General features: G+C 48.0%; 2 protein-coding genes across 3 annotated transcripts in view; one reads left to right on the top strand and one right to left on the bottom strand.

The window, feature by feature from the left end:
• Window positions 1-12,689: 12,689 nt before the first annotated feature.
• LOC147669029 (uncharacterized) overlaps window positions 12,690-27,510 on the bottom strand; it is a 50,735-nt gene continuing 35,914 nt past the window's right edge. For both annotated transcript variants that reach the window (XM_086948272.1, XM_086948271.1), the window contains exons 2-3: window positions 19,981-20,396; window positions 12,690-19,151 (exon numbers count right to left, since the gene is read on the bottom strand). In XM_086948272.1, coding sequence (XP_086804398.1) covers window positions 19,093-19,151; window positions 19,981-20,396 — 475 coding nt within the window. In that variant the 3' untranslated portion in view covers window positions 12,690-19,092. The remainder of the gene's footprint in view (window positions 19,152-19,980; window positions 20,397-27,510) is intronic.
• LOC147669030 (lamina-associated polypeptide 2, isoforms alpha/zeta-like) lies at window positions 24,715-25,860 on the top strand. Its single transcript, XM_086948270.1, has one exon. It carries the CDS (start codon window positions 24,715-24,717, stop codon window positions 25,858-25,860), a length of 1,146 nt encoding a protein of 381 aa, XP_086804396.1.

Raw genomic sequence — 27,510 nt, 5'->3', positions numbered from 1 at the left:
GGGTGCAACAGGGTGTCCTTTGGACACCCTGGCACCCTTGAATTAGCGGAACATTAGCGATTCGGTAATAGCTAATCGCTAATAAGGAATGGCCTTCCCATTCATTCCTATGGTCCTTTAGGCCCATAGCAATGAATGGGAAGGCCATTGCTTATTAGCGATTAGCTATTACCGAATCGCTAATAAGGAATCTTAAGGAATCGCTAATAACATTGCGATTCCTACATGCATCCCGTTTTGTGAGTCTTTAATAGCGATTCCTTAAAATTCGCTATTAAGGACTCGCAAAACATAACTTTGATGCATCTACCAGATAGTAAATAGTCGCAGTCTATGACGTGGGAGGGTCAGCGTGGAAATCCGTGCTGCCCGCAGTCCGAAAAGACTAGACCCGTGTTTCTGCAAGTAGCATAGTGCATGTGTAGGCGCCATGCTGAAGTTTAAACTAGAGATTAAACCTATGAAGTGTGCCGGGGGCTAGGGGAAGGCTAAAGTAGCATTAATGTAGGCGCCATATTGCCGATGGTAAAGTGCCCAGAGGGTAAGCATGAGCGAATTTTGCGGATCTCGCGTTCGCGAATTTTGCGGATTTGCGGATTCGCAATCCGCAAAATCCGCGAATTCCCGCGAATTTGCGGATTTTTTTTTTTTTGTGTTCGCCCGTGTTTCTGCCAGTTCGCGAGGGTTTTGTACACTTTCGCAAATTGCGAACTTACCTGTCGGGTCGCAAGTTTCGCGAACTTGTTGTTTCTACGTGTCCAGCCTGTTTGGGACACTCTTCTTCATCACTGCCACTCTCTGTCACCACTGCCACTCTCTGACTACTCATGCCACCCTCTGGCCCACCCATGCCACCCTCTGTTTCATCACCACACCCTCTGGTTGTCCAGTGTACATTATTTTCGGCAAAGCAAAGCACACCTTCCCTGCCTCAAGTGACCTGAATTAATTTGGGGCTGATTCATGTGTCACAGAATATTTTTTTAGCTGGCACCTGCTTCCTTAGTGCGCCCTGATTAGTGATCTTTTGCACTTGCTAAGTGCTTTCATTGTTGCAAAATTAGTTACAACACCTGCCCTGCCCCAACTGACAATAATGAATTAGGGGCTGATTAATGGATTTTAACTTCCAGCCTGGCTCCTGCTTGTCTCCCTTAGCTGTAATTCAGGACCTTTGTGGCATATGTGTAACTATTCTGAGGTTCAGAGCAGGGTCACATAATAGTTTCAACTGGCAACTGAACTCTGGAGGGGCCCCTCAGGAAGCACTCCAGGAAATGGCTACTAATGATGAGCCTGAACTTTTGAACCTGGTAAGTAGTTACTTTCAGTTTTGCTAAGATCGTATTTCTGCAATTTGGCACTTATTCGCGGGGCGCGAACTCACGCGAACAGTGCGAGCAGTGCGAGCAAAATCCGCTGCTCGCGGATTTGCGGATTTTGCGGGAAATTCGCAAATCTCGCGGATTGCGGATTTCCCGAAAATCCGCAAAATCCGCGAGCGGAACGGATTTTCCGCCCACGCCTACCAGAGGGTGCTGAGCGGAAAAGTACTCATTGTTTGAAGTGCGTAGGAAAAGTGAGGAGTTGGCAGGAAGAAAGCCCACATACTAGTAATGGCTTGTGTGCCGTGTCAGACAAGTATAACGAAATATTGCCACAGAAACTCACAAATACAATGGAATAGTGAGGAAAATACTTGTGACTGTTCACAGAACTTAAAAACAACAGTTGATGGACAGAATGCAGAACAATGTCATACATTCACCCCAGTACAGAGATCTTGGCCTAAATCCATAGTTTTTCTGCACTCCACACCACCCCAGTTCAGACATGGCCATATTCAAACCAGTCTTGGGCCTAAATCCATCGTTTTTTTGCACTCCACACCACCCCAGTTCAGACATGGCCATGTGCAAATCAGCCTTGACCCTGTGCCTCATGGGAACAGTTCAGCCCGAACTGCCAAGCCATGTCTTTCCTGGACCGGAATCAAGCATCCTAGGACCGGTTTCTGGCTATCAGCCGTCTTCAGCCAGGATAGGCCCAGATCTCTGTACTGTGATGAATGTATGACATTGTTCTGCATTCTGTCCTTCAACTGTTGTTTTGCATTTTGTCACCCCGAGTGGGATGGGTATGCTCAGACGCGAGTCCCATGCTCTCCAAACCACTGGAGTCAAGCTATCCTGGCTGAAGACGGCTGATAGCCAGAAACCGGTCCTAGGATGCTTGATTCCGGTCCAGGAAAGACATGGCTCGGCAGTTCGGGCTGGACTGTTCCCATGAGGCACAGGGTCAAGGCTGATTTGCATATGGCCATGTCTGAACTGGTGTGGAGTGCAAAAAAACGACAGATTTAGGCCCAGATCTCTGTACTGGGGTGAATGTATGAAATTGTTCTGCATTCTGTCCATCAATTGTTGTTTTTGCATTTGTCACCCGAGTGGGATGGGTATGCTCAGACATGAGTCCCATGCTCTCCACACCACTGGAGTCAAGCTATCCTGGCTGAAGACGGCTGATAGCCAGAAACCGGTCCTAGGATACTTGATTCCGGTCCAGGAAAGACATGGCTTGGCAGTTCGGGCTGGACTGTTGCCATGAGGCACAGGGTCAAGGCTGATTTGCACATGGCCATGTCTGAACTGGGGTGGTGTGGAGTGCAAAAAAACGATGGATTTAGGCACAGATCTCTGTACTGTGATGAATGTATGACATTGTTCTGCATTCTGTCCATCAACTGTTGTTTTGCATTTTGTTACCCCGAGTGGGATGGGTATACTCAAACGTGAGTCCCATGCTCTCCAAACCACTGGAGTCAAGCTATCCTGGCTGAAGACGGCTGATAGCCAGAAACCGGTCCTAGGGTGCTTGATTCCGGTCCAGGAAAGACATGGCTTTGCAGTTCGGGCTGGACTGTTCCCATGAGGCACAGGGTCAAGGCTGATTTGCATATGGCCATGTCTGAACTGGTGTGGTGTGGAGTGCAAGAAAACGATAGATTTAGGCCCAGATCTCAGTACTGGGGTGAATGTATGAAATTGTTCTGCATTCTGTCCATCAATTGTTCTTTTGGCATTGTTCACAGAACTGTGGCATCATAGTGGAAAGTAGTAAACAATGGGGCTATGTAGAGCTATAGAAGCCACTATGCTGAAAACAGTATGAGGTATGTTAAAAGATATCCTGCATATGGAATGAAGATGTTTTTTTCAGGGAATTCCACGGGATATTGTCATTTAGGCTCGTCAGATGGCCTGACTGACGGTAGATCCAACGTTGTTCCTTCTCCAGGAGGCATCTCTGTACATAAGAAATCTTCGGGTCAAGGGTTTCTATCACGACCGACTGCATGTCGTGGTGGTGTGGCCTGTCTCTTGAAAGTGGTTCGTCGTCCTTGTAGTGTTTTTCTTGCTTCGGATCGTACTATGATGCGCTCATATACGGGTTTTTACTTTGCGGCTAGTCATACTGATGTATGTGAGGCCGCAAGGGCAGACAATGCGATAAACGGCTTAAGCAGTATTACAGTTAGTGTGCTGTCTGATGTGCCATGTCTTGCTTGGTTCCAATTGTAGGATTTTTGAGGTTTCCGTGATGTGACAGACACTGCACATGAGCCATAACTACCATGTAGGCTTTCTTCCTGCCAGCTCCCCACTTTTCCTAAACACTTAAAAGAGCAAGTAGATTTCCGCTCAACACCCTCTGGGCACTTTACCACTGCCAATATAGCGCCTACATTAACACTACTTTAGCATGGCCCTATCCCCCAGCACACTGCATAGGTTTTCTCCCTTGTATAACCTTCAGAATGGCGCCTGCGCTATGCTACTTGCAAAAACACAGGTCTAGTCTTTTAGGACCGCGGGCGGCACAGAGTATCACGCTGACGCTCCCAGGTCATAGACAGACTATTTACTATTTCTTCTAGCCTTCAGAATGGCGCCACACATGCGTTATGCTGCTTGCAGAAACTCGGATCCAGTCTTTTTTGACCGCAGGTGGCACGTATTTACACGCTGACGCTCCCACGTCATAGATTGCGACTATTTACTCCTTCGGCAAACAGGGACATGCCAGCAGCCAGGACCATGGGAGACCACAGTAGGTCTCTGCAGGTTTTCTGTCTTGATGAAGTAGACTCCCTGAGGGACATAGAGTTCCTCTCTTTCCCCCCCTTTTGCTGCCGATTTTCTCTGCTCTTCTCACGCAGCTAACATCTATGTTTCGCAAGTTACTAATGGCGTTTTATTGCACTTTTTCCACGCTTAAAGTGTGACTACAAATGGAACCCCTCCCAGGCTCTGAATTTCTGCCACACACATTTTTTTAGTGTGAGTATGCCCTTTCCTATAAATTCACCATGTATGCAATATATTTTAACTATATTCTGTGGCCGCTCCTGTTCAAGCCACATGCTGGTATTTATGGCCACATTATTTACCAAACACCTGGCACTCCAGTACAGGAATACTTCATGCATCTAGGGTACGCACAGGGCCATTCTGAGTGGAGAAGTTTGGCTCAAGTGGTTGAAGCGGAAGACCCCGATGCAGAGGTCTGGCCCGGACCAGTGTTCAATTCCCCACGTCGGCGGGTCTTGGGCTCAAATTTCCCCGGACCTGACAATTCTTGCCTCGGTGCCTATTCCAATCATGGAGTCCCACTCTGTAACTCTGGGCAATAGCTTGCTTAATCTCCACAACGGCCCCTCGCAGCGGGATGCCTGGCTTTCACCTTGGGGATGCCCAGTAATGGGTTATCTCACAGGGGAATACCAGGACGGGTTCCCTAAGCAAGCGCTGGGACGCTTTCGGGCAGCCATGCGCTCTACAAATCAAATTTCGTTTCATTTCATTTCATTTCATTCTATGCCCTTATCTAGTAGCACTTCGTAAGCATGCCGCACAACAGTTTATTAGGATCATGCACTATAGATCCACCTTTTTGGAACAAAAGCATGCTGAGCATGTCACAGCCGCATACCTGCCATGAGACAAATGGGCATCAATATTGGAATAGCATGATTTCCCACCCGGCTACAAGTAATCGTCCTCCCCTTCCTAAGCGCCTTGAGACCCTCTGGGTATGTAGTGCGCTATATAAATTCTTTGACTTGACTTGACTTCTTGTGAGACTGGTATATAGGCACGTATGAACGCGCAAAATATTGCATTTTATGTTGCATTTTTTCAATATGTGTCTTGTCTTGTCATCTCCTCACAGGTTTTTTCAAAGTGGGTCCATAAGTATACCGATACCACTAAGCACAACAACACACCTTTGTGTGTTGGATATTCCCTTTTCATGTGGCACAATTTTTGCCACTCCTACACTTTTCACCCAGTCCTGACGAAAGCCCATTCATCTTCATCCTTCGGCTGAAACATGTACACCTCCTTCTGACAACTAAGAGTTAATTAGTCCATTAGTTGCACTTTTAATTTTAACTGTATCCTGGGCTGCTACTAATAAACACATTTGGCAAGGATTCCCAGAGATATTTTTAATTAGCACTACACCACTTCACACAAGCACACCACACCAGCTGCGCTGTAATCAGGTGTTGTAGCACAACCGGGGGGGGGGGCATTCGGCAGCCTGGTCGGGCCCCCATGATGAAGCATGACACCCACGAGGTTTTTGTGTGAGGGGTCTACACCCACGAGGTTTTTGTGTGAGGGGTCTTTAAACAAAACCTAATTGTGTCTTGGCACTGTTTATCACAACAGTGAGTCCTGACAACTCTCTTCTCAGTGGGTTCGTCCACATTGCTGTTGCTTATATCTGAACGGGGGAGGGGACGTTCCCCATAACTTCCGCGCTCTCTCCTTGGTTTATATTTAAAAATAGAATACCAATAAAACAAGGGAGAGTTACCTTGTGCCCATCACAGTGAATAAAATGTCCCGTCCTCCCCCCTTAAAATGTTGAAACTGTGCTCCCAACACATTTCAACAGGCACATCGGGCCCCATCTCTAAGATGTATAAACCTTTTGTTAAAGATATTTTTATTGAAAGTACAAGAAGGAAGAGGAAAGGAAGTAAGAGAAAGATAGAAACACAATAAGTGCGACAAGAGCCCTCGCAGGAGCTCACACTGCTTGGCCAAGACGTGGTAACATTGCTGAAGATTGTACAACGCGGCCACCCTAGCCTGGATGATTTCCAAAGTTCGCCAGCCAACAACGTTGTCCCCAACGGGAAGTCCTTAGAAAGGCTTCGGTTCACAGTGGCACCAGTCAAAAGCCATCCAAGCCAGGGGCTCATTCGACCAGTCTAATTTGCGCCTCCTCGTTTCTCGGCCATAGGGAGAGCAATGCAGCGAGGTGAAACATAAAGACCCACCCACCCTAGAGATAGACAGAACAAAACTCCCTCCCCCCAAACTCCTTCAACCCTCCAACCCCCCTCCCCCCAGTGGTGGCAGCCAAGTAACAGGTACACATCCAAACATTCTCTCACACTTTAAACAAATGGAGTGCACGTAAAGTGGGCGGGCAGACCGCCGACGGTAAGCCTCGAGAAAGGAAGCGAACTAGTGGGCCCCACCTATAGATGAAGTTTTTGAAATCTCCTCTGAAAACATCCGCCATGCGCTCCATACTCAGCAGCTTCCACAACCTAGCATACCAGAGGGAGAGTGCAGGGGCCTCCTTCTTTTTCCATGCCGCAGCCAAGGTCAACTTGGCCGCACCCATGCAGAGCCAAAGGATTTGTTTATCCGCTTTAGTCTGATGTTCCAGGAGCGGATCACGGAAACCCAAGAGAACGAAGCCTATCGAGTCAGGAATCGGGTAGCCCAGCACTTCCTTGATCTGGGACAGTATCTCCTCCCAGTAGGGGCGAATGACAGGGCAGTCCCACCAAATATGGCGAAAATCCCCCAAGAGACCACATCCTCGCCAACATCTATCCGACGCAGAGGGAAAAATCTTCTTCAACCGGGCTGGGTAAAGATACCAGTCCAGCATCGTTTTCATATGGGCCTCCCTGAGGTCAATGGAATGGTTAAATCTGTGTAAGTCACGCCAGAGGTGAGTCCACTCCTCGTCAGAGATATCTCGTCCCAGGTGCTCTTCCCACAAACTCATGTATCTAGGGCGAGGCGAGATAGCCGTGGTAAGTAGAAGGCCATAGAGGAATGAGATCACCCCCCTCATGGACGTTGCGCGGGTGATAAAGGATTCGAAGTCTGTGGGAGGCCGTGTCGCTGCATCTCGCACCTCCGGTGACAACGCCCAGTGTAGCATTTGGGCGTGCCGGTAACGCTCGGACGGTAACACCGCATAGTCACGCATGCAATTATGGAAGGTGAGCGGCTCATAACCATTAAACAAGTGTGTGAGCGTGTGGCAACCCCCCATTCTCCACCCATCAAAGGGGCCCTCCACAAGAGCCGGTGTAAAGGCCGGGTTAAAATGGATAGGGGTGAAGGGGGACGGGAAGGAGGTCCACCTCTCATCACCAGAAACCGAGTCCCAGACCCTCAGGGTGGTACTCGTAGGGGTGCTAATATAGGCGTTACGAGGGCGATCCCCCTTCGCCTTCCAGACCAGGTCCCATATCGATCTCCCCGCCACACTCCTGTCCATATGCAACCAGTGCTTCTCCGATTTCATCTGGGTCCACTCGACCAGCACTCGGAGTTGCGCCGCCTTATAATAGAGGTGCATATCTGGGAGGCCGACCCCACCCTTCTTCAAAGGCCGTCGCAGCGTAAGAAAGGAGAGTCTAGCGTGGCCCCCTTGCCAAATAAAGCGTAGGATCATGGTCTTAACACGCCTGAAAAAGCCCCCCTCCAAAGCAATAGGGAGTGCTTGAAAGAGGTACAGGAGCTTGGGGAGCATCGTCATTTTGACAGCATGGATGCGGCCTAGCCAAGAAATGAACATGGGCTTCCACCGATTAAGCTCGGTCTGTATCTGGGCCAGCAGAGGTGGGAAGTTGGCCGCATATAAGGTGGTAACAGATGAGGTCAGCCGGACCCCAAGGTACTGTATAGAGGAGCTGGCCCATGATAGGGGCGTGAGCGGCCGGATGCGATCCACCTCAGCAGATGGTAGCGTGAGGTTAAGGATGTATGACTTGCCGGGATTAACCCGGAAACCCGCCACTGCTTCAAACTGAGAAATTACCTCCTGCACCCGTGGAAGGGAGCTTCCCGGGTCCGCTAGTGACAATAGAACGTCATCAGCAAAAAGGGAAATTTTATGTTGCTCTCCCGAAAAGGGGAGACCAACAATGTCCGGGTCCTCCCTCACCCTAAGGGCTAGAGGTTCAATGCTGAGCCCAAAGAGTAGGGGAGATAGGGGACAGCCCTGCCGCGTACCCTGGGAGTGTGCAAAGAAGGGTGAAACATGGCCATTAACCATGACCCTCGATCGAGGACTATGGTAGTTGGCCCGAAGCATATCTATGAATTTGGGGGAGAAACCAAAGGCCTCCAGCGTACCAAAGAGAAAGTTCCAGTCCACCCGATCGAACGCCTTTTCAGCGTCAAGGCCCACCAAGACTGCCGGGATCATAAAGCGATTAGCCTTCTCGATCAGATGAATCAGCATTCTGGTGTTGTCGTGGGTCTGGCGACCTTTTATGAATCCCGATTGGTCGGGATGGATAAGGGCAGGCATAAGGTCCTGGAGCCGTGCAGCCAAGATAGAGGAGTATAATTTAGCATCTACATTAAGTAGAGCTATGGGCCGGTATGACTCACACTTCGAGGGGTCCTTCCCGGCTTTGGAGATAATCAAAATCATCGCTTCTGCCATAGTGCCCGTAGTCTGGCCCGCCTCCCTCATGCCATTGAAAAGTGACACCAGAAAGTCCCCCAGTTCAGAGGCAAAGGTCTGATAGAAGGGTGCCGTGAAGCCGTCTGGGCCAGGCGCCTTAAGCGGTTTAAGGGACTGGATTGTGGTCAACACCTCCTCCCTAGTAAAGGGGGCTTCCAGAAGGTCGTTCCATTCCTTGGAAACCTGCGGAAGTGGATGAGCCCCCAGATATTCCCGCTGATCTTCCGGCTCCAGGTTATCCGCCGAGTACAGGGCGGCATAGAATTTGCCGAAAAGCTCCGCCTTGGCCGCGTCATTATGCTCCAAGGCGCCCGAGGGCGCCCGGATGCCGCCTACATATTCCCTCTCACGCTTATCGCGAAGCTGTCGAGCCAGATGTTTCCCCACTTTGTTGCCTTGTGCGTAAGAAAGACGCCGTAAGCGCAGGAGGGTATACTCCGCCCGATTATTATAGTGGGCCCTGAGTTTACCCCGCACTGCTGCAAGTGGACGTAGCGTCCTTCGAGAAGGATTCTGCTTGTGCGCAGTTTCAAGTGTCGCCAGCTCCGCCTCCAACGCCTCCCTTTCGTCGCTCCCAAGTTTGTTCAGGGCGGAGTTCAACGCGATGCACGTGCCCGCGATGCACGTGCCCCGTGTCATTGCCTTAAAGGCGTCCCATTGGGTGAAAACCGAGGTGTCCCTTTCTTTGTTAAACTCAAAGAATTCACCAATGGCCGCCCTGAGTTTCTTGCACGACTCCTGATCACGTGTAAGGGAGATAGGGAAATACCATTTGCGGTGGGGGGACGTCCCCGGGGCCCAAGTCAAGCATACTGCCAAAAGACTGTGATCTGATACAGAGAGCGGAAATATCCTACTTTCCCGCAAGTCCCCCTGTAACGACTGATTCAGAAAGATGTGATCGAGACGCAAATACGTGTGGTGAACATGGGAAAAGAACGTGTAGTCCCTAGCGTGGGGGTGGAGGGCGCGCCAGCTATCAATGAGACCCAGACTGTCTATAGCATCACACAATTCAGGGGAGAAGAGGCCTGCCTCTGTCCTCTGTTGGTGCGAGCAATCAAGGCCTTTGTCCCAAACCAAATTGAAATCCCCCATTACTATCAATGCACCCTCCCCAAAATCCCCCACCTCCCTCATGAAAGCCTCAAGGAACCTATTTTGGCCCGTGTTCGGCGCATAGAGAACCACCCACGTGCAGAGCTTGCCAAGGAGCATCCCCTTCACCATCAGCCATCTACCCTCCTTGTCGCTTCACACCCCCATGGGTTGAAATGGAAGTGTAGAGCGGAACAGGAGTGCCACCCCCCGGTGCTTAGTAGTGGCAGAGGATTTGTAAATCAGTGGGTATTGCCTATTCTTAAGCCTGGTTTCGTCCCTACGGGCCAAATGAGTTTCCTGCAATCCCACCACATCCAGATGATGATCTATAATGTATTTCCACACCTTCTGACGCTTTTGAGGGGAATTAAGGCCTTTAACATTCCACAAACCTATCGTAACAGGCATCATTTAGACGTTACCCTCCCCCAACCCGCTCCACATAGTGCCCCCCGTAGTGCCATAAACAAACCGACCACACCCGCAATCATACCAGGATCACTGCTACCACCACTGAGCCGGTTCCAAAGCAACCCTCCCCCAGTCCAAAGGAGCCCCAAAACAACATACAGAGAGAACAGTTCCAGAACCAGAAAGAGAACAAATAAAGCTGGACATGACCATAAGGGTCGGGGGTAGAAGACCCGGGTAATGCCCCCCTCGAGTTCAGGGTCAGGGTAACCCTCCAATGGAGCACAGTCCCTCAATGTACCTGAGGGGGTAGAGCCCCCCCCCGGCCCTACGGGCCGCTGATGGGGAGCCTAGGCTGCCGAAGAGCTGTCCATCCAGCCCGAATCAGTCACCAAGGCCACCGAATCCAGAACCTCTCCCCTCTCACTTTGGCTCGCCGAGGGAGTCGGGCCCTCCGCCATACCATGCCGGCCCACTCTCTGCCAAGCCGGGGAGCGGGAACGGCGTCGTCTTCTTGGGGAGACGCCGGGGCCAGCCAACGCGGCCTCCTCCTCCATGCCCAGAAGTTCCCTGGCAGCCGCCAGAGATCTTGCTTGCATCAGCCTGTTCCGCCACCTAAAGATGAGCCGAAAGGGGTGGCCCCAGGAGTAGGACACCCCGTGGTCCCGCAGGAAAGCTGTGACCGGGCGGAAGTCCCGCCGCTTCTGCAATATGGAGGCCGCCAAGTCTTGAAAGAGCTGGGGGCTGTGTCCCCGAAATGGTAGGTTGTTGGTATCCCTGGCTTTTCGTAGGATCCTCTCTTTCAATTGAAAGTCATGGACACAGACTAAAATGTCCAGCGGTGGCGAGCGCGCGCCACGTGGCAGCCCAACTCGATGCACTCTGTCCATGCGGATCTCCGAGAGGTCTGCCTCTGCCAGAACCTGCAGGAACAGGGCCTCCACATATTCCCGCAAGTTTTCACCTTCCCCTTCCCAGGGTACAGCTCGGATTCGAATGTTATTGCGGCGGGACTGGTTTTCCAAATCTTCGCAGTGGGTCTGAAGGTCTAAATTTTGCTCTCGAAGCCTGAGCATGTCCTGCTGTAACTGGTGGACGTCACCAGTGATGCCTAGATCATACTCCTCCAGGGTCACCACCCGTTCTCCGATGCCATTCACATCTCGGCGGACCTCGCGCAGATCGGAGACCAGCTGTGACTTCAGCTCCGTGATGTCGTCCTTGATGGACGCAAAAAGTTCAATCAGGAAGGCCTTCGTGACTGGGCCATCCCCGTCGTTCTTTGCAGGGGACTTGCTGGAGCCGGGGGGCGATCCGGATGGACCCTTCCCAGGGCCGTCCTTCCCAGTCCTGTTCATGCGGTTTCTCGTCGTCATGATGAGGAGCCTCGGCTAGCCCCCGCGCACTCCGCGATCACTAGGAGCGTCCCGGGATATCAGGCCGCGCACCCTCGCACCCCCCCGAGATCTCCGCTCCGCCGTCACTGGGCGGCCGGGGCAATCAGAAGATAGCAATCGCCGTGCACACTCAATGTCCGCTGGGTCGCCCCCGGGTTATAAGGGGTAGGGACGGATCAGCACCTCTTCTCCTCTTGTTCCTCTGCGCTGTCCAGCAGCCGCCAGACAGGTCGGCGCCTCCTCGTCACCTCTACCCGGGCGACGTTAGCCAAGATGAACCACAGGGGTGCAGATTAAGTCCGTGACGGCCCCAAGCGGGGGGTCCTGCAGTGAGATCGTTCCTCACTGCAACTCGCTGTGACCCAGGGTCCCCCAGGCTATGAGCCGATGCACTCCAGGCGATGCAATGTAGGCCGCACCAGCGCACGTGCGTCACCGCCTCGACAACTCGGCTAAGTCCGTCGTTCTTGGCCGTAGCTCGTCGGGAAAAGGCTCAAAAGCATTCAGGGCACCTCAGTAACCCCAAGAAAGTCGATTCCGGAGCAAGGATCGCCCCAGTACAGCTACACAAGGTGATGAAGGGCTCGGGGTGCCGGAGGAGCTCGCAGGCACGTCTTACTCCGTCGCCATCTTGGCCACGCCCTGTATAAACCTTTTGAAAGAAACCCAGAAAGGGTTGTTTTTTTTCTTAAATATCTGTGTTGGAACATCGTTCACTAATCGACTCCTGGAAAAGGGCAAGGAATGTCACTAAACATTAAAATACAAAAGGTCTTCACCTTAGAGTTAGTAAACCCAATTCTTCTATAGAGCAGTGGTTTTCAAAACACTTTTTATGGGGCTAAGTTTAATAAAAAAATGACCTCTGATAGGTTAGTACACAAAACAAGAGACACTCCACTCCCCACAACCCCCCCAAGCAACCAGTCAACATGTATCAGCCGCAAGCACACTGCCACAAAATTACAAAGTACTCAGGGGTGTGAGTTGTAGTCGCAACTACGGGTTTATTTAATAATTTTCACGCCACAAAGTGTTAAAAAAAATCCACGGCAAACACAGAATACAGTTTGACACCACTGCAAAAGGTAAATGCACAAAACGTTATTGATGCAATTTTAGACACCTTGGGTCCGATTCACAAAGATATTTTTGCCGACTCTGTATGTTCGTGACTGAAAATGGCAGAGTTTATGCCTCCTGGATGTCTAAGGGCTAAATTAATGTACATCTGTACAATTGTACACCACGACTGAATACAGTCACGCAAATGAAAGTCCCACATAGTACGGGAAGGAACATCATCACGCAGTTGCCTGCAGAGTGGGGCAGGGTGGGTCATGTGCGGACTCTAAACTATACGTGCAATGGCACCAGCCCCATGTGCCGGTCTCCATGGGCTCTGCAGAAGCAGCCTGCAAGCAATAGGTAAGGTATTAAATATGCAGATTGAGCCGTTTATCACTTTACGAACTAGATTCAGTAAATAAATAGAAACAAAAACAGTAGTCAAAAACTGTTCAGCTGGAATTCTAACCTTGACAGTGTCTGCAGGGCATTAGGAAATGCCGTTTACTCATGCTCACACTGCTTTATTTCTAAAGCTATGCATTCTCCCTCTTCCTTTCAACCACTTCTCAATGCAGGAGTATTTATTTTTATAAACTCTGTGCTCCCATCTTTTAAAGTAAGTCTGCATCAAAGAAATAAAGTTACAGTGGTGCAATGCTAGACTAAACTGCGCATGTGAGTATAATAGGGAGGATCCAGCATAAAACACTCGCCCTTGATGCAAGAGTGTAGTGCACGTAAAATGTATCGACTTTAGAAGGTCAGCTAATCCATAGCCCTCATTTGCTTGAAGAAATATATGCCAAGCACCGCGCCAATGATTAAGGACCAGATACATCTTAAGGATTTTTGGGGCCCCTGTTGGAGCAGCTTTGAATTTATGATTCAGTTTCAGCTCTTTCATGCCCTCTTTGTTTCAAATTCTAAATGGATTTACATCTAATATTCAGGGATAGTGATGGTATGTTTTCAATATTGTTACACAGCAGCAGCTCACTAATATTACTGCAAATAATCTTGTTACGCCGCCCATTTCTCATCCGTTAGGTCCTAGTGTGATCTAAAAACTATTTTTATGGATTTTTTATTGATTGATTGATGCTTTATTTCGATATGCGCATATCATAAAAGCAGTACAAAAGATAAAAACAGCATGTCGAAAAAAGTAAGACTGTACATTTAGTATAAGAATAAAACACATTAGATCAGCATAAATTAGATAAAAAGAGAATTAAATTGATATGGACAGTCTTCTAGTTCTAATCAACCAAGCCCATTTTAAAAACTTAGCAACAGCACAAACAATGGGAGGGGCTGTGTTAGTTAAAAGAATCCGGAGTGCAACGGAGTGCTGACGAGTACCCAGTTCTCTGCAGATGGGACCGAGCCAACGTGATCTGGGGCGACCGTAGTCCGGGCATTCAAAAAGAAAATGTGGCACCGTCTCTGGCTTGTCATGACAAAGAGCACAGAAGCATGATATAGGCTGGGATTTATTCCACCTCGAGCAAAAGATTTTTTATTAAACATTCCATGCAAAATGTAATAGACTTTCATACATTCCCCATGTAAAAAATATATGAAAGAAAAACCGCATTTTTAAAAAATAATTATTCAAGGTCGCCAGGGCTAGACTCTCTACAGAACAGAGCCAGCTGCCCTGAAAGCTTGAGGCCCTCGGCCAGATCCCACTTTGCCCATGCCATAAAATGTCTCTGTTAAGGACAGGGAAACCAGAGTGAACACCACAAATGCTCCTGTCATGGCTGACTCTGGTTATTCTAGCATGACCCATGGAAGGCCCATCATTTCACACATGATACCAATGTAACCTGGGAACCAGATGTATATTGGGGTCTCCTTTTTCCTTTGATTTAAACCCATTTCTTTTCTCTGCGCCATTTGTAGTGACACCATGAACTGACTTCCCCTGAGTGCCTACCCGATGACCCATGACTGCAGCGTGTTCTACTTTTATAACCATACTGAGAAATACCAATTTAGCATTCAAAAGAGATTTGCAAAACATTTTAATGTCAGTGCTCACCTACAGTGGATTTTTCTTAGCAGGAAGAAACTCAAAATAGACAATAAAGTAAGAGGAGAGGATATAGAAAGCCTCAATTGCTCACCTTCAGGGTTGAAGAGAAGACTAACAAGATATTTGCCTACACTAGTATGGTTTTCAGAGAGAGGTTTTCAAAACTTACAATCATAATCTTGATCATTGCAAGAAATGCCTTAATAATTGCATTCAAATGACTTTTTTTAAAATTTGGTATTTACATAGAATAGTCTAAAGAGGTCTACCTCTGCCCAGAGGGATCTACTGTACTGTTGTCTGGATCCTTAATGCTGATTCTTTTGTCATAGGTGAGCCCAGATCATTTGGGTGTGCCAATGCAATAGGCCAGTCTTGTTGGACCAGGAGGGGCACCCAAAGTGCTACCGTCATAGTGGTGGTAGGCTACCGCCTTAACTAGGAGTTAAGCAAGGGAGGTGGTGGCAGCATACTGTGAGTGAACAGGTCCTTTTTAGGTTGAGCCTGGCGACAGCACCCATGTGCTGCTCGCTCTGCGAGGTATGCTGTATTAGGGTATGTTGTTGAAGCGTCTCCCACTCTCCGACAATATTTGTCATTGGCTTTGTGTCATTGTCCTTCTTAAATGGTGGCTTCTGATTTGTAAATGGACTGGTTAGTCCCTCCTTGGTACCGCCTTGTCTCCATTTGTTACAGCCCATAACGACTGGACCTTTTACTTGGCTGTTTACAAGGCCTGCGGTGTCTATGGGGGGAGCACTATTTTTGTTATTGCCACTGATGGGGACAATGGCGGCTTGCTTTTTGGGAATTTGCATAGTGATTGGAGCGCCCACTTTAAGAACTTTAGGAAATCATTTTCAATTTTATTCATTTTTCATGTTGAGCGTGGCGTCCACTTCTGGGACACTGCGCTCTGTTGAATTTGTATTTTTTTTTACTTTCATAGTGAGTGCGGTGCCTGCTTCAGGGACACCATGCTCTGTTTTTTAAATTCTATTTTTTAACTTTAAAACTGAGCTCGGCGCCGCTTCAAGGATACCGCGCTCAGTGTTAAAGTAAAAAAAAAAAAAAAAGAAAAAGAAACCAAGCAGGGTGTCCTTGAAGCAGCGCCGCACTGAGTTTTAAAGTTGAACAAACATTTGCAGATCAATAGATCTCACATTTACACAAGTTTAAGCTATTGGCATTGTCATTTACAATGCCAATAGCTTAAACTTGGGTAGATGCGAGACCTATTGTATAGCAAATTCTTGTCACCCTGTGTCACTGGAGTGAGGCCTACACAGGTTCACTCACTTTTTTAAAAGCTCAGATGCTTTGTGCTAGACGCACCCATGCCCTACTTCAGGTAGATGTGCAGTGCTGCACAGGAGTAGTGACACTTCACTAGCTATCTGTGTGTCTGGGAGGGGTGCAGTACAGGGATTTTTTGTATGCAGCTGCTTTCTGACTTATTGTTTAAAAAGTCCCTGTGACATAGTTGCACCTTCATGCACAAACCAAACGGCCATAGTTTGATTAAACTTGTTTGATTTTTGTATGCTGCTGTGCTTATTATTGGGTGGTCATTCACTTTGAAATATTTGCATCTCCATGCACAAACCAGAGGGGGAATTGTTTGACCAACCTGGCTTCCTTCTGCATACAGCTGGACTTGTTTTTATCATGCACTTTAAAAGTATTTTCACCTTGATTCAAGAAGAAAGGATTGTTTTACAGAAACACTTAAGCTGGGCATGTTGTTGGTTTGCTGATTGTTTTTACTATGCACTTTGAAAGTATTAGCACTTTTTCCTTTGCTTCACCAGCTACAGATAGTATAGATTATGTCATTAGGTCCTTGCTGACATGGTTTGTTTTATCCTACAGGAGGTGTTATTTATGGTTTGTTTGCACCGGTCTATACTACGTGCACCTTAAATCTTGCTTGCACTACAGAAATTATAAATACAGACAAATATCTGCCTCAATGTTCTGAAGCATTCAGTTTCCATCCTCAGCCTCATATGCCTGCCTGTGTTTGTCCTGCTTACTAATAAAGTCATGATGGTAGAAACTGAAATTGCTTCCTCAGTTCATTTGAAATACTAGAGTGGTTATTATCATACAAACCCTGTGGTAGATGAAAGTGTGTGGCATGCAGATAATTCACACCAGTTTATTTCTCTTAGAGCTGGCAGGATGTTGAGTTACACGTGTATTTTGTCATTTGAATCTGTCAAATTGTCAATTTGGGATTGTCTTACAAAGTTTCAAGTTACTTTCCTTCAATGTCAATTCTAATTCCGACCCTATTTAGTTGTTCTTTGTTCTTCAGTGATAGGCAGTTCCTGATACAACAGGCCAGCTCCTTTGCATTGTTCCGATAGCTGTCTCAGAAAAATAATCTGCTCTTGATAGCAATATTACAAATGGCGTAGCTTATAGTAGCTTATATGTTAAGAGTGTTTCTCACTTTCTTATTCCCACTTTGAGCTAGGCAATATAGGGGCAGTTCATTAAATGTTGGAAGTTTCAATTAAAAATATACCAGATTTATTTGACAGTAGGGTAAAGTGGTAGGTCGTGGGTCGGGCCCCCTCCATATATTGCAGGGAGGCCCCCTCAGATTTCGTTACAGCACTATGCAGAAATATACGGTGGGTACAATTCCTCGCTCTAGTAACAATAACACCCAAAAACGTGGTGTGTCTTTTTGCCTAAATCACTGCAATTGGCACAGCTTTCCAGCAGCATTCCTGGAGGTTTTGTGAATTAATGCAAAAATACGTTCATGCGGAGGCATAATCGTTGCATTTTTTGGGGGTTAATCGGTCGAACACCAACAAAACACTTTAGGATAAACAAGAAAACAACAATACATCACACATAGCATAATTGGTTATCCCATACTCCTTACAATGTCTACTTCACACAACAGACAGCGGGACATCTCCTGCTCTTCACATTCAAGTAGGCATAATGAAGCATTTATCACTTATGTCCCTACAAAGGAAAGCAAAGGTTTTTTTCCCCCTAAAAATCCCATTCTCCTTCCACCGCCATGAGACTCTTTGAACATTCAGTTTCGGGGTGCGGTGGCTACGAGAAATACACATGAACAACCTGCAGTCATGCCGATAGAGCATGCCACCTTGAGACACTGGCCTTCTTTATAGCACCCCAGGCCTCGAATTAGTCACTGTAAAGTGAAGGGCAATGGAACCATCCTGAACTCAGTACTCCCAAATTGCACAGTGAGAGTGGGTGGGTTAACCCCCTGGACGGCACAAAGGACAGGAGCAAATATCTACTAAAAAGACATACAGTAAGATCTTCCTGTTGGCCATATCAAGTGGTCCTGGCAAAACTGACCAGAAACAGTGATGACACCTGGCCATAGAAATGGCAATTCTAGTCTGTAAGTTCACTTGGAGATGCACCAGATAGCTGCACCCATAAAAGAAAAGTAAGCAGAAAAAAGGGCATGTTGTGATAAAGGACCCATTTTGGCCAATTTCATTTTGCATAACTTTTAATGGGGATTCGGATACAAAATTATAGATTTATTAAATCTAATCATGACTTATGAGATAAATCAAACCTTTGTATGTACCTTACTTCAAGATTGATTAACAAGGCCTCCCCCCCATCATGGGTAGACCATGAATCAGTGACAACGAAACACATTGCAGGTGCAAGTCTACATCTGGTTAGGAGATTTTCAGATCACCAAAGCAACCAGCATAACTGGCATTCACTAATCTCGCCAGGGGACCAGAAGATCGAATGGGTCCTTGCCCTGTCAGCAGCCTGGCTGTCCTCCCTCTCGAGCAGAGGTGTGCCATTCTGGCAGGGCAGTTTAAGGGGAGATTAGCAAAGCTGCTGCCAGGGACTTAACTACTATGAAAAAATAGAGAGTCTGTTTCACATTCTGTGACTACGATCCTATCACAAGTAAATAAGAAATGTCAAATCAAGATTACATTTTTTTTTTTTTTAGGTCTGCATTTGCTGAACTAATCAATGTCGAAGGACCAAATAGCAAAACGATTAATTTTCCAATTGCATAATTCAGTCCACAACTGCCAGAAAGATTATAAATTGTGTAGTGTAGATTGTGTACCCCATTATACCGCCCACAAACATTTCTTTTCTCAAGCTCCTTAGGAGCCAATTGCTGGTCAAGGCTCCTTGGCCGATCACTCGACATAAAGTGATACTAATGGCAGTCCGGATGGTCCACGATCACTCTGCAGGCCATTGGCTTGGTAGACTCCTTCCAAAATCCTAGCTCTTCGTGGTCGATGGATTGCTGGAAATGACTTGTTTCTTCACTGAGAAGTACTCTGCAAGAGTCAAGAAAGTACAGTGAGTTACAAGACTGTTGCATTTCACCTCTAGGTTGCTAGGTCAAGTCTGAAAGAAGTTGGCATTCAGAAAAAGACAACAGTTTCTTAAGATCTGTAAAATGATTTGATGGACATGCTACAGCTTTTGGTGTACATGTGTCCAATTCAGTAAGACACAATTACCATCTCTCTAACTGCCATCAACCTTTGTCTATAGATCAAAGCAGGTAGGGAGCAATTCCTCCCTCATAAAGATTCATGGTAGGTCACACCTTAGTTGAACTGCAAATGCTAGCTGGAGGAAGCAAGGCCTGGGCTAAAACCCTCTTCAGATTCCTGTGAGCCTACCAAACTTTCATAAATATGGAACTGGCACAAAACAACAAATATGTACGATTGTCTCCAGTGTGAGTCACCCTAACTGGCTCAGTGAAGTACAGATTCAATATAGTTCTTTAATCAAGCTACTCCTGAGCTTCTTTTAAAAGCTGGAGCAGGTTCTGATATGAAGAGCTTTCCCCCAGTGCGACCGCCTTCACTGCTGGTAAGATCATGCTGTATTAGAAACAACACAAGGGTGAGGTCAAGAGACCCTCTAAAGACCGATTAATGGGCAAAAGCATTTTGTTTATATTTATGATGAACTAACAGCTGCAAATACATTTTACAAAATACATTTTGTTAAATAGACTTTTCATCGTTCCGCAAAATCCTCACTTTCAAAGACTGCATACCCTACTTCGGTTTCAAATTATTTGCTATAATCCTGTGCAAAATATACATTCATTTACCAACTCATTTGAAAAGGGATGACACAGGTCCTTACCTTTTATGTCCTTCTGTCTTTTCTTGCCTTCTTGCTTCTCCTGATCGACACCTCCATTTCTTTCCTTTAACACCATCCCAGCACAGCATGGCTGCTGTCTTGCTGCTGTACAGTGAAAATTCTCATTGCCATCTAGCCACTGGCTTCTATAGAATGCGGGTACCTCGTGGTAGCCCAGCTCCTCCCATTCCAACATGCCCACCGATGGAGTGTCCCTTACAAAGTCAAAGTTCCATTTCCTGCCAGCCAGCTCGATGCTATTCCGAAGGAACCGCTGAAGGTCCTGCTGCAAAAGATCATGATCCACTGGACCGAACAAGTTCCTACGCACCCGATAGGCCTGGGTCCTGGTGTTCTCCTCAGGATAAACAGAAGTGTTCAGCTGCTCGCTTGGTTTACGGATCCTTAGTGCTTCTCTAAAGATGGAGACAAACGTGTATGATCAGACTCGGGGAAAGACTTGTAAGGCTAAATATCAGAAAAGATGAATCAATAGAACCTGTGGGCTTCATGTTAAAAAAGTCTTTGCATTCACCATTACTCATTTTTCCTGAGATGCATTGCAGGCAGGGAAGATGCGGATTGGCTCCTACGTACAATGAGAAAACGTCCTGCAAGTCGGGTCATTCTTGGGGGGTTTCTGACCCTTTACACAAGGTACCTACTAAATAAGACTCAATTGCTTGTAATGGAGCCCCCCACAGTGGTATCTCCCTTCAGAACAGGCAGGTGGGGGACTCTTTAAATAGGGCATATGGTGGTCTGCTTAGATGGCCCTACTAATTACCAGGAGTGGAGATTAATCAAAGCATTCCATCCATAACTTTGTTTTTTTCAAAGAAATCGATTCCAGCAGTGGTTAATGTGTGCCAGTGGTGGCCTTTGGACACATTCTTGGGACACAGGACTTATTTCATCATAATTCCATCCAGCTCAAGGGAGAAAGGCAGAAAAGCGTACAGACTAAGAAGAGAAATATAAGGAAAAAAGAGAAAATGGAGACAAGTTTGGATGATCGTGAACCTGCAGGAATCAGATCAAGAAACACGAAGTGTAAGGTGGTGCAAGACAAAGTCATGAGAGGGAAAGTCAAGAACAGGTATCCTTTGTATTTAGCAACACCACAACTCAGCAGGAGGCTCCTAAAAGAATTGAACCCATTCACTTTTTGTATTACATATTAAGCACGGATTTAGGGTCTTGAGGTCCACTTTCCTTCCTATGAGATTTTAGATTTGAAAATTGTCCCTTTTATACGTCTAATCCCCAACTAAATGTGTTTCTATTGAGTAGTGAAAGAAAATGTGAACCTCAAGTGCCAAAGAAGTCGTTAGAAAAACACATTGCAAAGGTTATAACGTTGTTGGTGTCCACAAATCTATCAAAATTACTTTTAGTTAGTGGGTGTCAGAAATGAATGTCAGTAACATGGATTTCTGGAGAGACATTTAAGAACCGTGCATTTTGTGTATGAGAAGAGTCATCAGAAACCTCTGCAAAGAGTAGGTCCAACCCAGATACCAGGAACTGCATGCCTTCAATTGTGAATCGGGCTTCATGTTTCTGTCCTCGAATTTGTAATTTCCATCATTGGCATCTGGGACTTTAATTCAACTAGTTCAATTAGACTGAGGGGAAGGTGCAACTCACAGAATATATTTTTGTGAAAAGGAAGGGCAAGGCTGGAAACCTGCTGGCCAAGTGACACGTTGCATTGATCAGAGATTAAATTCACAGCAATTGCTTCAGCTCTTTATGTGATGTCCATCATCTAACTGCATATGAACTTTCTAGATGTAGGGTATTTTAATTCTATGCAGCTTTTCATCACTGCTTTGGAGTCTATTCTGTTGGTCTGTCATACACATGTAGAATAATATGTGCACAAAGAATGACAGCAGAGGAACTTCACAAGTCTCATTTTCCCAGTCTGTAGATGTTGCACCTCTACCGCTTACCCAACTCAGTCATACCTCAATAACCAGCTCTGACAACTTACAATAATATAATTCTATTACATTGACTTTTGAACACTGTTGAATGATTTATTAAAGCCAAGGATTATTCCTCTATCTCCCCTTGGCCTATCATGATTATACGTCCTGGGTAAAGGATGGTGGTTAGTGTGTAGCACTTCTTTTCACAGAAGGCCTCAAAACGGACTTCTGCAGTTCTTTGGAACTTCCTTTTCCAAGGAGCACTAGTGGTGTTTCGAATCAATGTCACTGCAATATGATCTGGTATAGGCTGTGTTTATGGTGTGAAAATGCAACACAAAAAGATGATGGATGCAATGCTGAACATTGTCAAACATCCACCCCCATTCACAGATCTGAGTTTAACCTACCGTTTTCTTGCTCCCCATGCCTCACAACTTTAGAGCCAGCCATATGCAAATCAGCCTTGCGCCTGCTCCCCATGGAAACAGTCCAGCCCGAACTGCCAAGCTAAGCCAGGTCCTCCCTGAACCGGAAAACAATGATCCTGGGACCGGTTTCGCGGTATCATCCCTCATCAGCCAGGCTACCTTGAAACCAGTGGCGTAGCGAGCATGGGACCAACGTCTGGCATACCCTTCCCACTTGGACAAAAATGCAACGCAAAAAGATGATGGCCGGAATTTTGAACATTGTCAAATATTCATTTATTGTGATAAACACTGAAAAATTAACGAATATGTAACTGATCTGATTGGACAGTCTTTTTGAGTGCTCTCTCAGGGAAAGATGTCGGACTTTTCTTTGTCCTTCCCTGTGAGGCGACCCATGCTGATTCATCATCTACTTCATAATATTTGATCTAGTTGGTTGCCTATTAATTGGAGCATACACATTCTGATTATAAACGGACATTAACCTGATTTTTACCTTCGATAAACCCTAAACTTTGTTTTTGGGAATCTTTCTTTATTGGTTTACAATATAACAGGTCAAATAAAACAGCCCAGTAGTTCCAGATATTCATTAGGCTGGAACAAAAGTATAAAGCAAGTCTGACACAATATTAGAAAACAGAGAAACACATAGGGAGCAGTGTCACGATAATAAACATCACTGTCCACTCTCCGTCCCATCACCCATGTACCAGTTATTCTCCTTCAGTATCCTTGGTCCTCCCTCCTCCTCCACTATGAACACAATCAATTACCTTCATGGTTCAATACTAAAATATTTTCATCCTTTTTGTGGAGCCTGGTGGGCTTCACATAATATTTAATGAATTGATTTGTTGACCAGGCTGAGGTGTGAAGCACTAAAATCCAGGGGGAGTTTTTCCATTAGGGCTCTGGGGCTGCGCTCCACTGAAATTCCTACACATTCCTGCACAAATATTAAATAGATCGATTTATTTAGAGATACAATCACATCTCTAAACAAATGAATGTACACAAGTCTGAGCTGTCTGTCCCAGGCTGCCTGCCTGCCTGCCCTGCCTCGTCCTGCAGCGGTAGACAGAAACCAAGCAGTCTGAACAGTGACGCATGGCGAAGGGCTTACCTTTCTAAAGCCCTTCATTGCCATTGTAGTCTATGGTAGTATCCACTGTAGGTCAGTGACTCAGCTTTATGGCTTCAGGCATCCGAGTCTCTATCCCTGCGTAACTGCAGACATCAGTCATTCACAGGCATAGATCTCACCCTTACCTCCTCGTCAGCCCTCCCCGTCCCAGTCCTAACTACATGAGCATAGCTCCTCCCACCAGAAACTCCCAAGCAACTTGAAACCCATCCCTTCCCTCCAGGCCACACCCATACCCTGAGGCATATAACCCTGTGACCTGCCAATCAACAACCTGTTTGTTTTTTCTGCGGAATCACTTCCGAGCAGTCTTCGTCGAGGGGGGCACTGGAATTGGCCTCCTATCTGGTAAGTGTGGAACGGGATGCTAAGCGCCCGTTTTTTACCCCTATTGTGCCTGTTTTTCTTTTACTTGTAGGCATTTGCTTTGAGTCCCTGCTGTAGCGGGACCGTGGGGTTGGGGGTCCGGACTGCCTGCTGTGGGGTGGTGACTCCCTGCTGCAGCCTCCCCTCTTCCGGGTTCGTTCCCTGCTCTAGCCGGTACACCCGGGGAGGGAGGGGGGGTGTGTGGCTGGCTTTTTCAGCGCGCCGAGGGCGTGCCGGATTGGCTTCTCTGTCTGTAACTCTCGGGGCTCGTTTCTTCGAGCCCGTGTTTTTCCCCTTTTTCTTTATGCTTCCTGCAATCCTTGGTGGAGTCTGGGGTTGCGGGGAGGGGGGGGGGGGGGGGACTGCCTTTGTTTGGTCCGTGGGGGCCCGATATTTAGGTTCAGTCCGACTTTGATGTTTGTTTCCTGGGTTAGTGTTCTCTTCCCAGCGTTTCTGTTGTTGGAGCTCCCTCTACTGGCGGTCCAATTTTGCTTTATTGCCGTTTTTTACTGGAGGGATTTGCATGGGGCTTGATTTTGTGTCTTGGCCTCTTGCTGCCCTGCTGTGGAGTTCTGCTGGGGAGTTGGGGAGTTCTTACCTCTGGGTTCACTGGTTCCTGGGACGGGGTCTTCTGGGTTTCTTTGTATCCTTACAGTTGGGCCCTGTTCAGTCTTTTCCTTTTGTAGTTTGGTAGTCTTCTCTGATAGGGCGGTTTGAAGGCCGGCCTTCGGTCCTGTGTAGGGATTGGCTCCAGGTCTAGGTGGCTTTCCCTGGTTGGCCCTTGGGGATTTTTGCTTTGATTGGTCTGGGTATATCTTGGGGTCTGGATTTCTGTTCTCCTGTTTACAACATGGAGGGTAGAGGTGCAGACGTGCGTGAACTCGGCTGTGAGGATGGGGAGGTGGTCGCTGGTTCTTCCACTGCTCCTTCCATGGCGAATATTCAAAAAATGATTGAGGCTGCTGTGGCGGCGGCCTTTGTGGCTCATGATCCCAAGGGGCCTAAGAGACAGAAATTGGATGCCTCGGCTGAGGTAGATCCGGACGTTGACTCTGATGAGGAAGTGAAGGGTCGTTTTGTCCAAGGGGCTGACCTTCGCTGTGTTATGCAGCATGTTCGAGACAATCTGGGATTCCCTGATCCTGTGGAGGGTGGAGAGTCTGAAGACTTCTTCGCCAATTACCTGAAGAAAGATCCGGAAAGCCTCCCCATTCATACGTCTGTGAGGAAGGTGCTGGAGGGGGAGTGGAAGGATGTTGACAGGCATGCCTTTCCCCGGTTTCTGGCTAAGAGGTATCCCTTGCAGGGCTTCGCAGAGGAGTTTCCGGCTGTGGTGAAAGTGGATTCTCTGCTGGCTGGTATGGCGTCTCAGAGCCTGGTGGTGTCTGAAGATGCGGTGCCTTCTGATCCTGGGGACAAGCGTGTCGAGGGGGCCTTGAAGCGGTCCTTTGCAGCCTCCAATCTGGCTGTTCGGTCTGCTGCTTACACCAGCTATCTTGTTCAGTCGCTTCTTAAGGACTGTCAGGGTATTTCTGCGCAGCTCATGCAGGAAGAGGATCCCTATGAGTCTTTGTCCATGTTGGAACAGCAGTTGCGTTTCATGGCTGACTTGTCCTTCGACTCCCTTAGTGCTGCGGCGGCGGCTGCTGGGGCCTCGGTTGCTGCTAGGAGGCAGTTGTGGCTTAAGTCTTGGAAGGCGGAAGCTGCTCAGAAGGCGGCCGTGATGAAGATTCCCTTCACGGGCTCTAAGCTGTTTGGGGAGCCGTTGGAAGCTTTGATTAAAAAGACAGCTGAGGACAAGAAATTGTTGGCTCCGGTCCGCTCTTCTCAGAAAGGGAAGTTTGCGGGTTATAAGCGGGCTTTTGGGCAGGCGTTTCAATCTAAGATGGCTGCTCAGCCCTTTCGTGGTAGGGGACGTGGCCGGGGTGTCCCTTCCTTCCACAAGTCCCGGGGTCACCAAGGTGCTTCCTCTTCTGCAGGTCCCTCCAAGTCGTGACTATGTGCTGGATTCCTTGGAGGTGCCGGTTGGGGGTCGCCTCACCTCTTTTTTACCTGTCTGGGAGGAGTTCGTTCGGGATCTGTGGGTTCTACAGGTGGTACGGCTGGGCTACAGAATAGAATTTGGGACTCCTCCGGTGGATGTGTTCAAAGCTACCCCTGTTCCCAGGTCTCTGGCAAGATGTCGTGCTCTATTGGACGGAGTTCGGGACTTGGTGTCAAAGGGTGCTGTGGTGAGGGTGCCTGTGAGACAACAGGGTCGGGGGGTTTACTCAATCCTGTTTTTGATCCAAAAGCCAAATGGGGACTTCCGTCCGGTCCTGGATCTGAAGGCGGTGAACTTGTGTATCCCTCATCGGTCCTTCAAAATGGTGACTCTGCAGTTGATTCTTCCCTTCCTGTCGGTGGGAGATTTCCTGGCTTCTCTCGATCTACGGGACGCCTATTTTCATGTGCCAGTGCACGCAGATTCCCAGAGGTTCCTGCGTTTCTGTGTAGGGGTGGATCACTACCAGTTCCAGGTATTGCCCTTTGGCCTGTCTGCCTCTCCGAGGGTGTTTACTAAAGTGTTGGCGCCCTTGGTGGGTTTGTTGCATGCTAAGGGTATACAGGTTTTCCCTTACTTGGACGATTGGCTGATTTCTTCCTCTTCTTTCCTTCAGGCTCAGTCACATTCCCGGGAGGTTTGCAGTCTCCTTCAACGGTTCGGGTGGATTCTGAACTTGGAAAAATCCCATCTTCACCCCACTCAGGAACTGTTGTTCATTGGGGGGGTGTTCAACACCAGGTTGGGGAAGGTCTTCCTGTCGGAACCCCGCAGACTGACTCTTGTGCACGAACTGAAGAAGGTGTTGGGGGCTCGGTCTTCCACGGCTCGCCAGTGGTTGCGTGTTCAGGGGCTGATGTCAGCAACTGTGATGATTGTTCCTTGGGCCCGCTTACACTTATACCCCCTTGTGAATCATCTTCTGGAGCATTGGGATCCGGCCTCTCTGAATTACGAGCTGTTGGTTCCGGGGAGTGTGTCCATCGCCCGGGAGTTGTCCTGGTGGCTGGTGGATCAGAACCTCTTACAGGGCTCGCCCTTTGTGTCCCAAGTGAGATTGGTCCTGACGACCGACGCCAGCGAACTGGGTTGGGGTGCGGTCTTGGGTCAGGAGTCTGTGCAGGGTCTTTGGTCTGTGCCGGAGGCGGAGATGTCCTCAAATTGGCGGGAATTAAAGGCGGTTCAATTGGCGTTGTCTCATTTTCTGCCTTGGGTCCTCCAGAGGGATGTGATGGTGCGGTCGGACAACACGGTGGTGGTGTGTTATATCAACCGCCAGGGGAGCGCGAGGGTGGCTTCCCTCAATTTGTTGGCTCAGAGGATAGGCCTGTGGGCGGAGTCTCACCTGTTGTCTCTGAGGGCTTTACATCTGCCTGGGATTTTGAACTCGGAGGCGGATCGCCTGAGCAGGTTGTTTCCCTCCCTGTCGGACATGTGCCTGTCTCAGGAAGTCTTTCGTTGCCTGATGGCCCGGTTCGGGGTCCCGGTGGTGGACCTGTTTGCGGCCCCGGGGAACGCCTTGAGGGAGACGTTTTGTTCTCTGGTTCGCTCTGCATAGGTTTGGAGGGTGGATGCCCTGTCCTTCCGTGGGAGGGGGGCCTG

Source organism: Lissotriton vulgaris, unplaced genomic scaffold, assembly GCF_964263255.1.
Source record: "Lissotriton vulgaris unplaced genomic scaffold, aLisVul1.2 SCAFFOLD_2848, whole genome shotgun sequence".
Taxonomy (NCBI): Eukaryota; Metazoa; Chordata; class Amphibia; order Caudata; family Salamandridae; genus Lissotriton; species Lissotriton vulgaris.
The sequence above is the reverse complement of the archived record's forward strand: the minus strand, read 5'-3'. Positions and strand labels throughout refer to the sequence as shown.

Excerpts from the sequence above, each read along its gene's own strand:
- LOC147669030 (XM_086948270.1), top strand. The coding sequence starts at position 24,715 with ATGGAGGGTAGAGGTGCAGACGTGCGTGAACTCGGCTGTGAGGATGGG.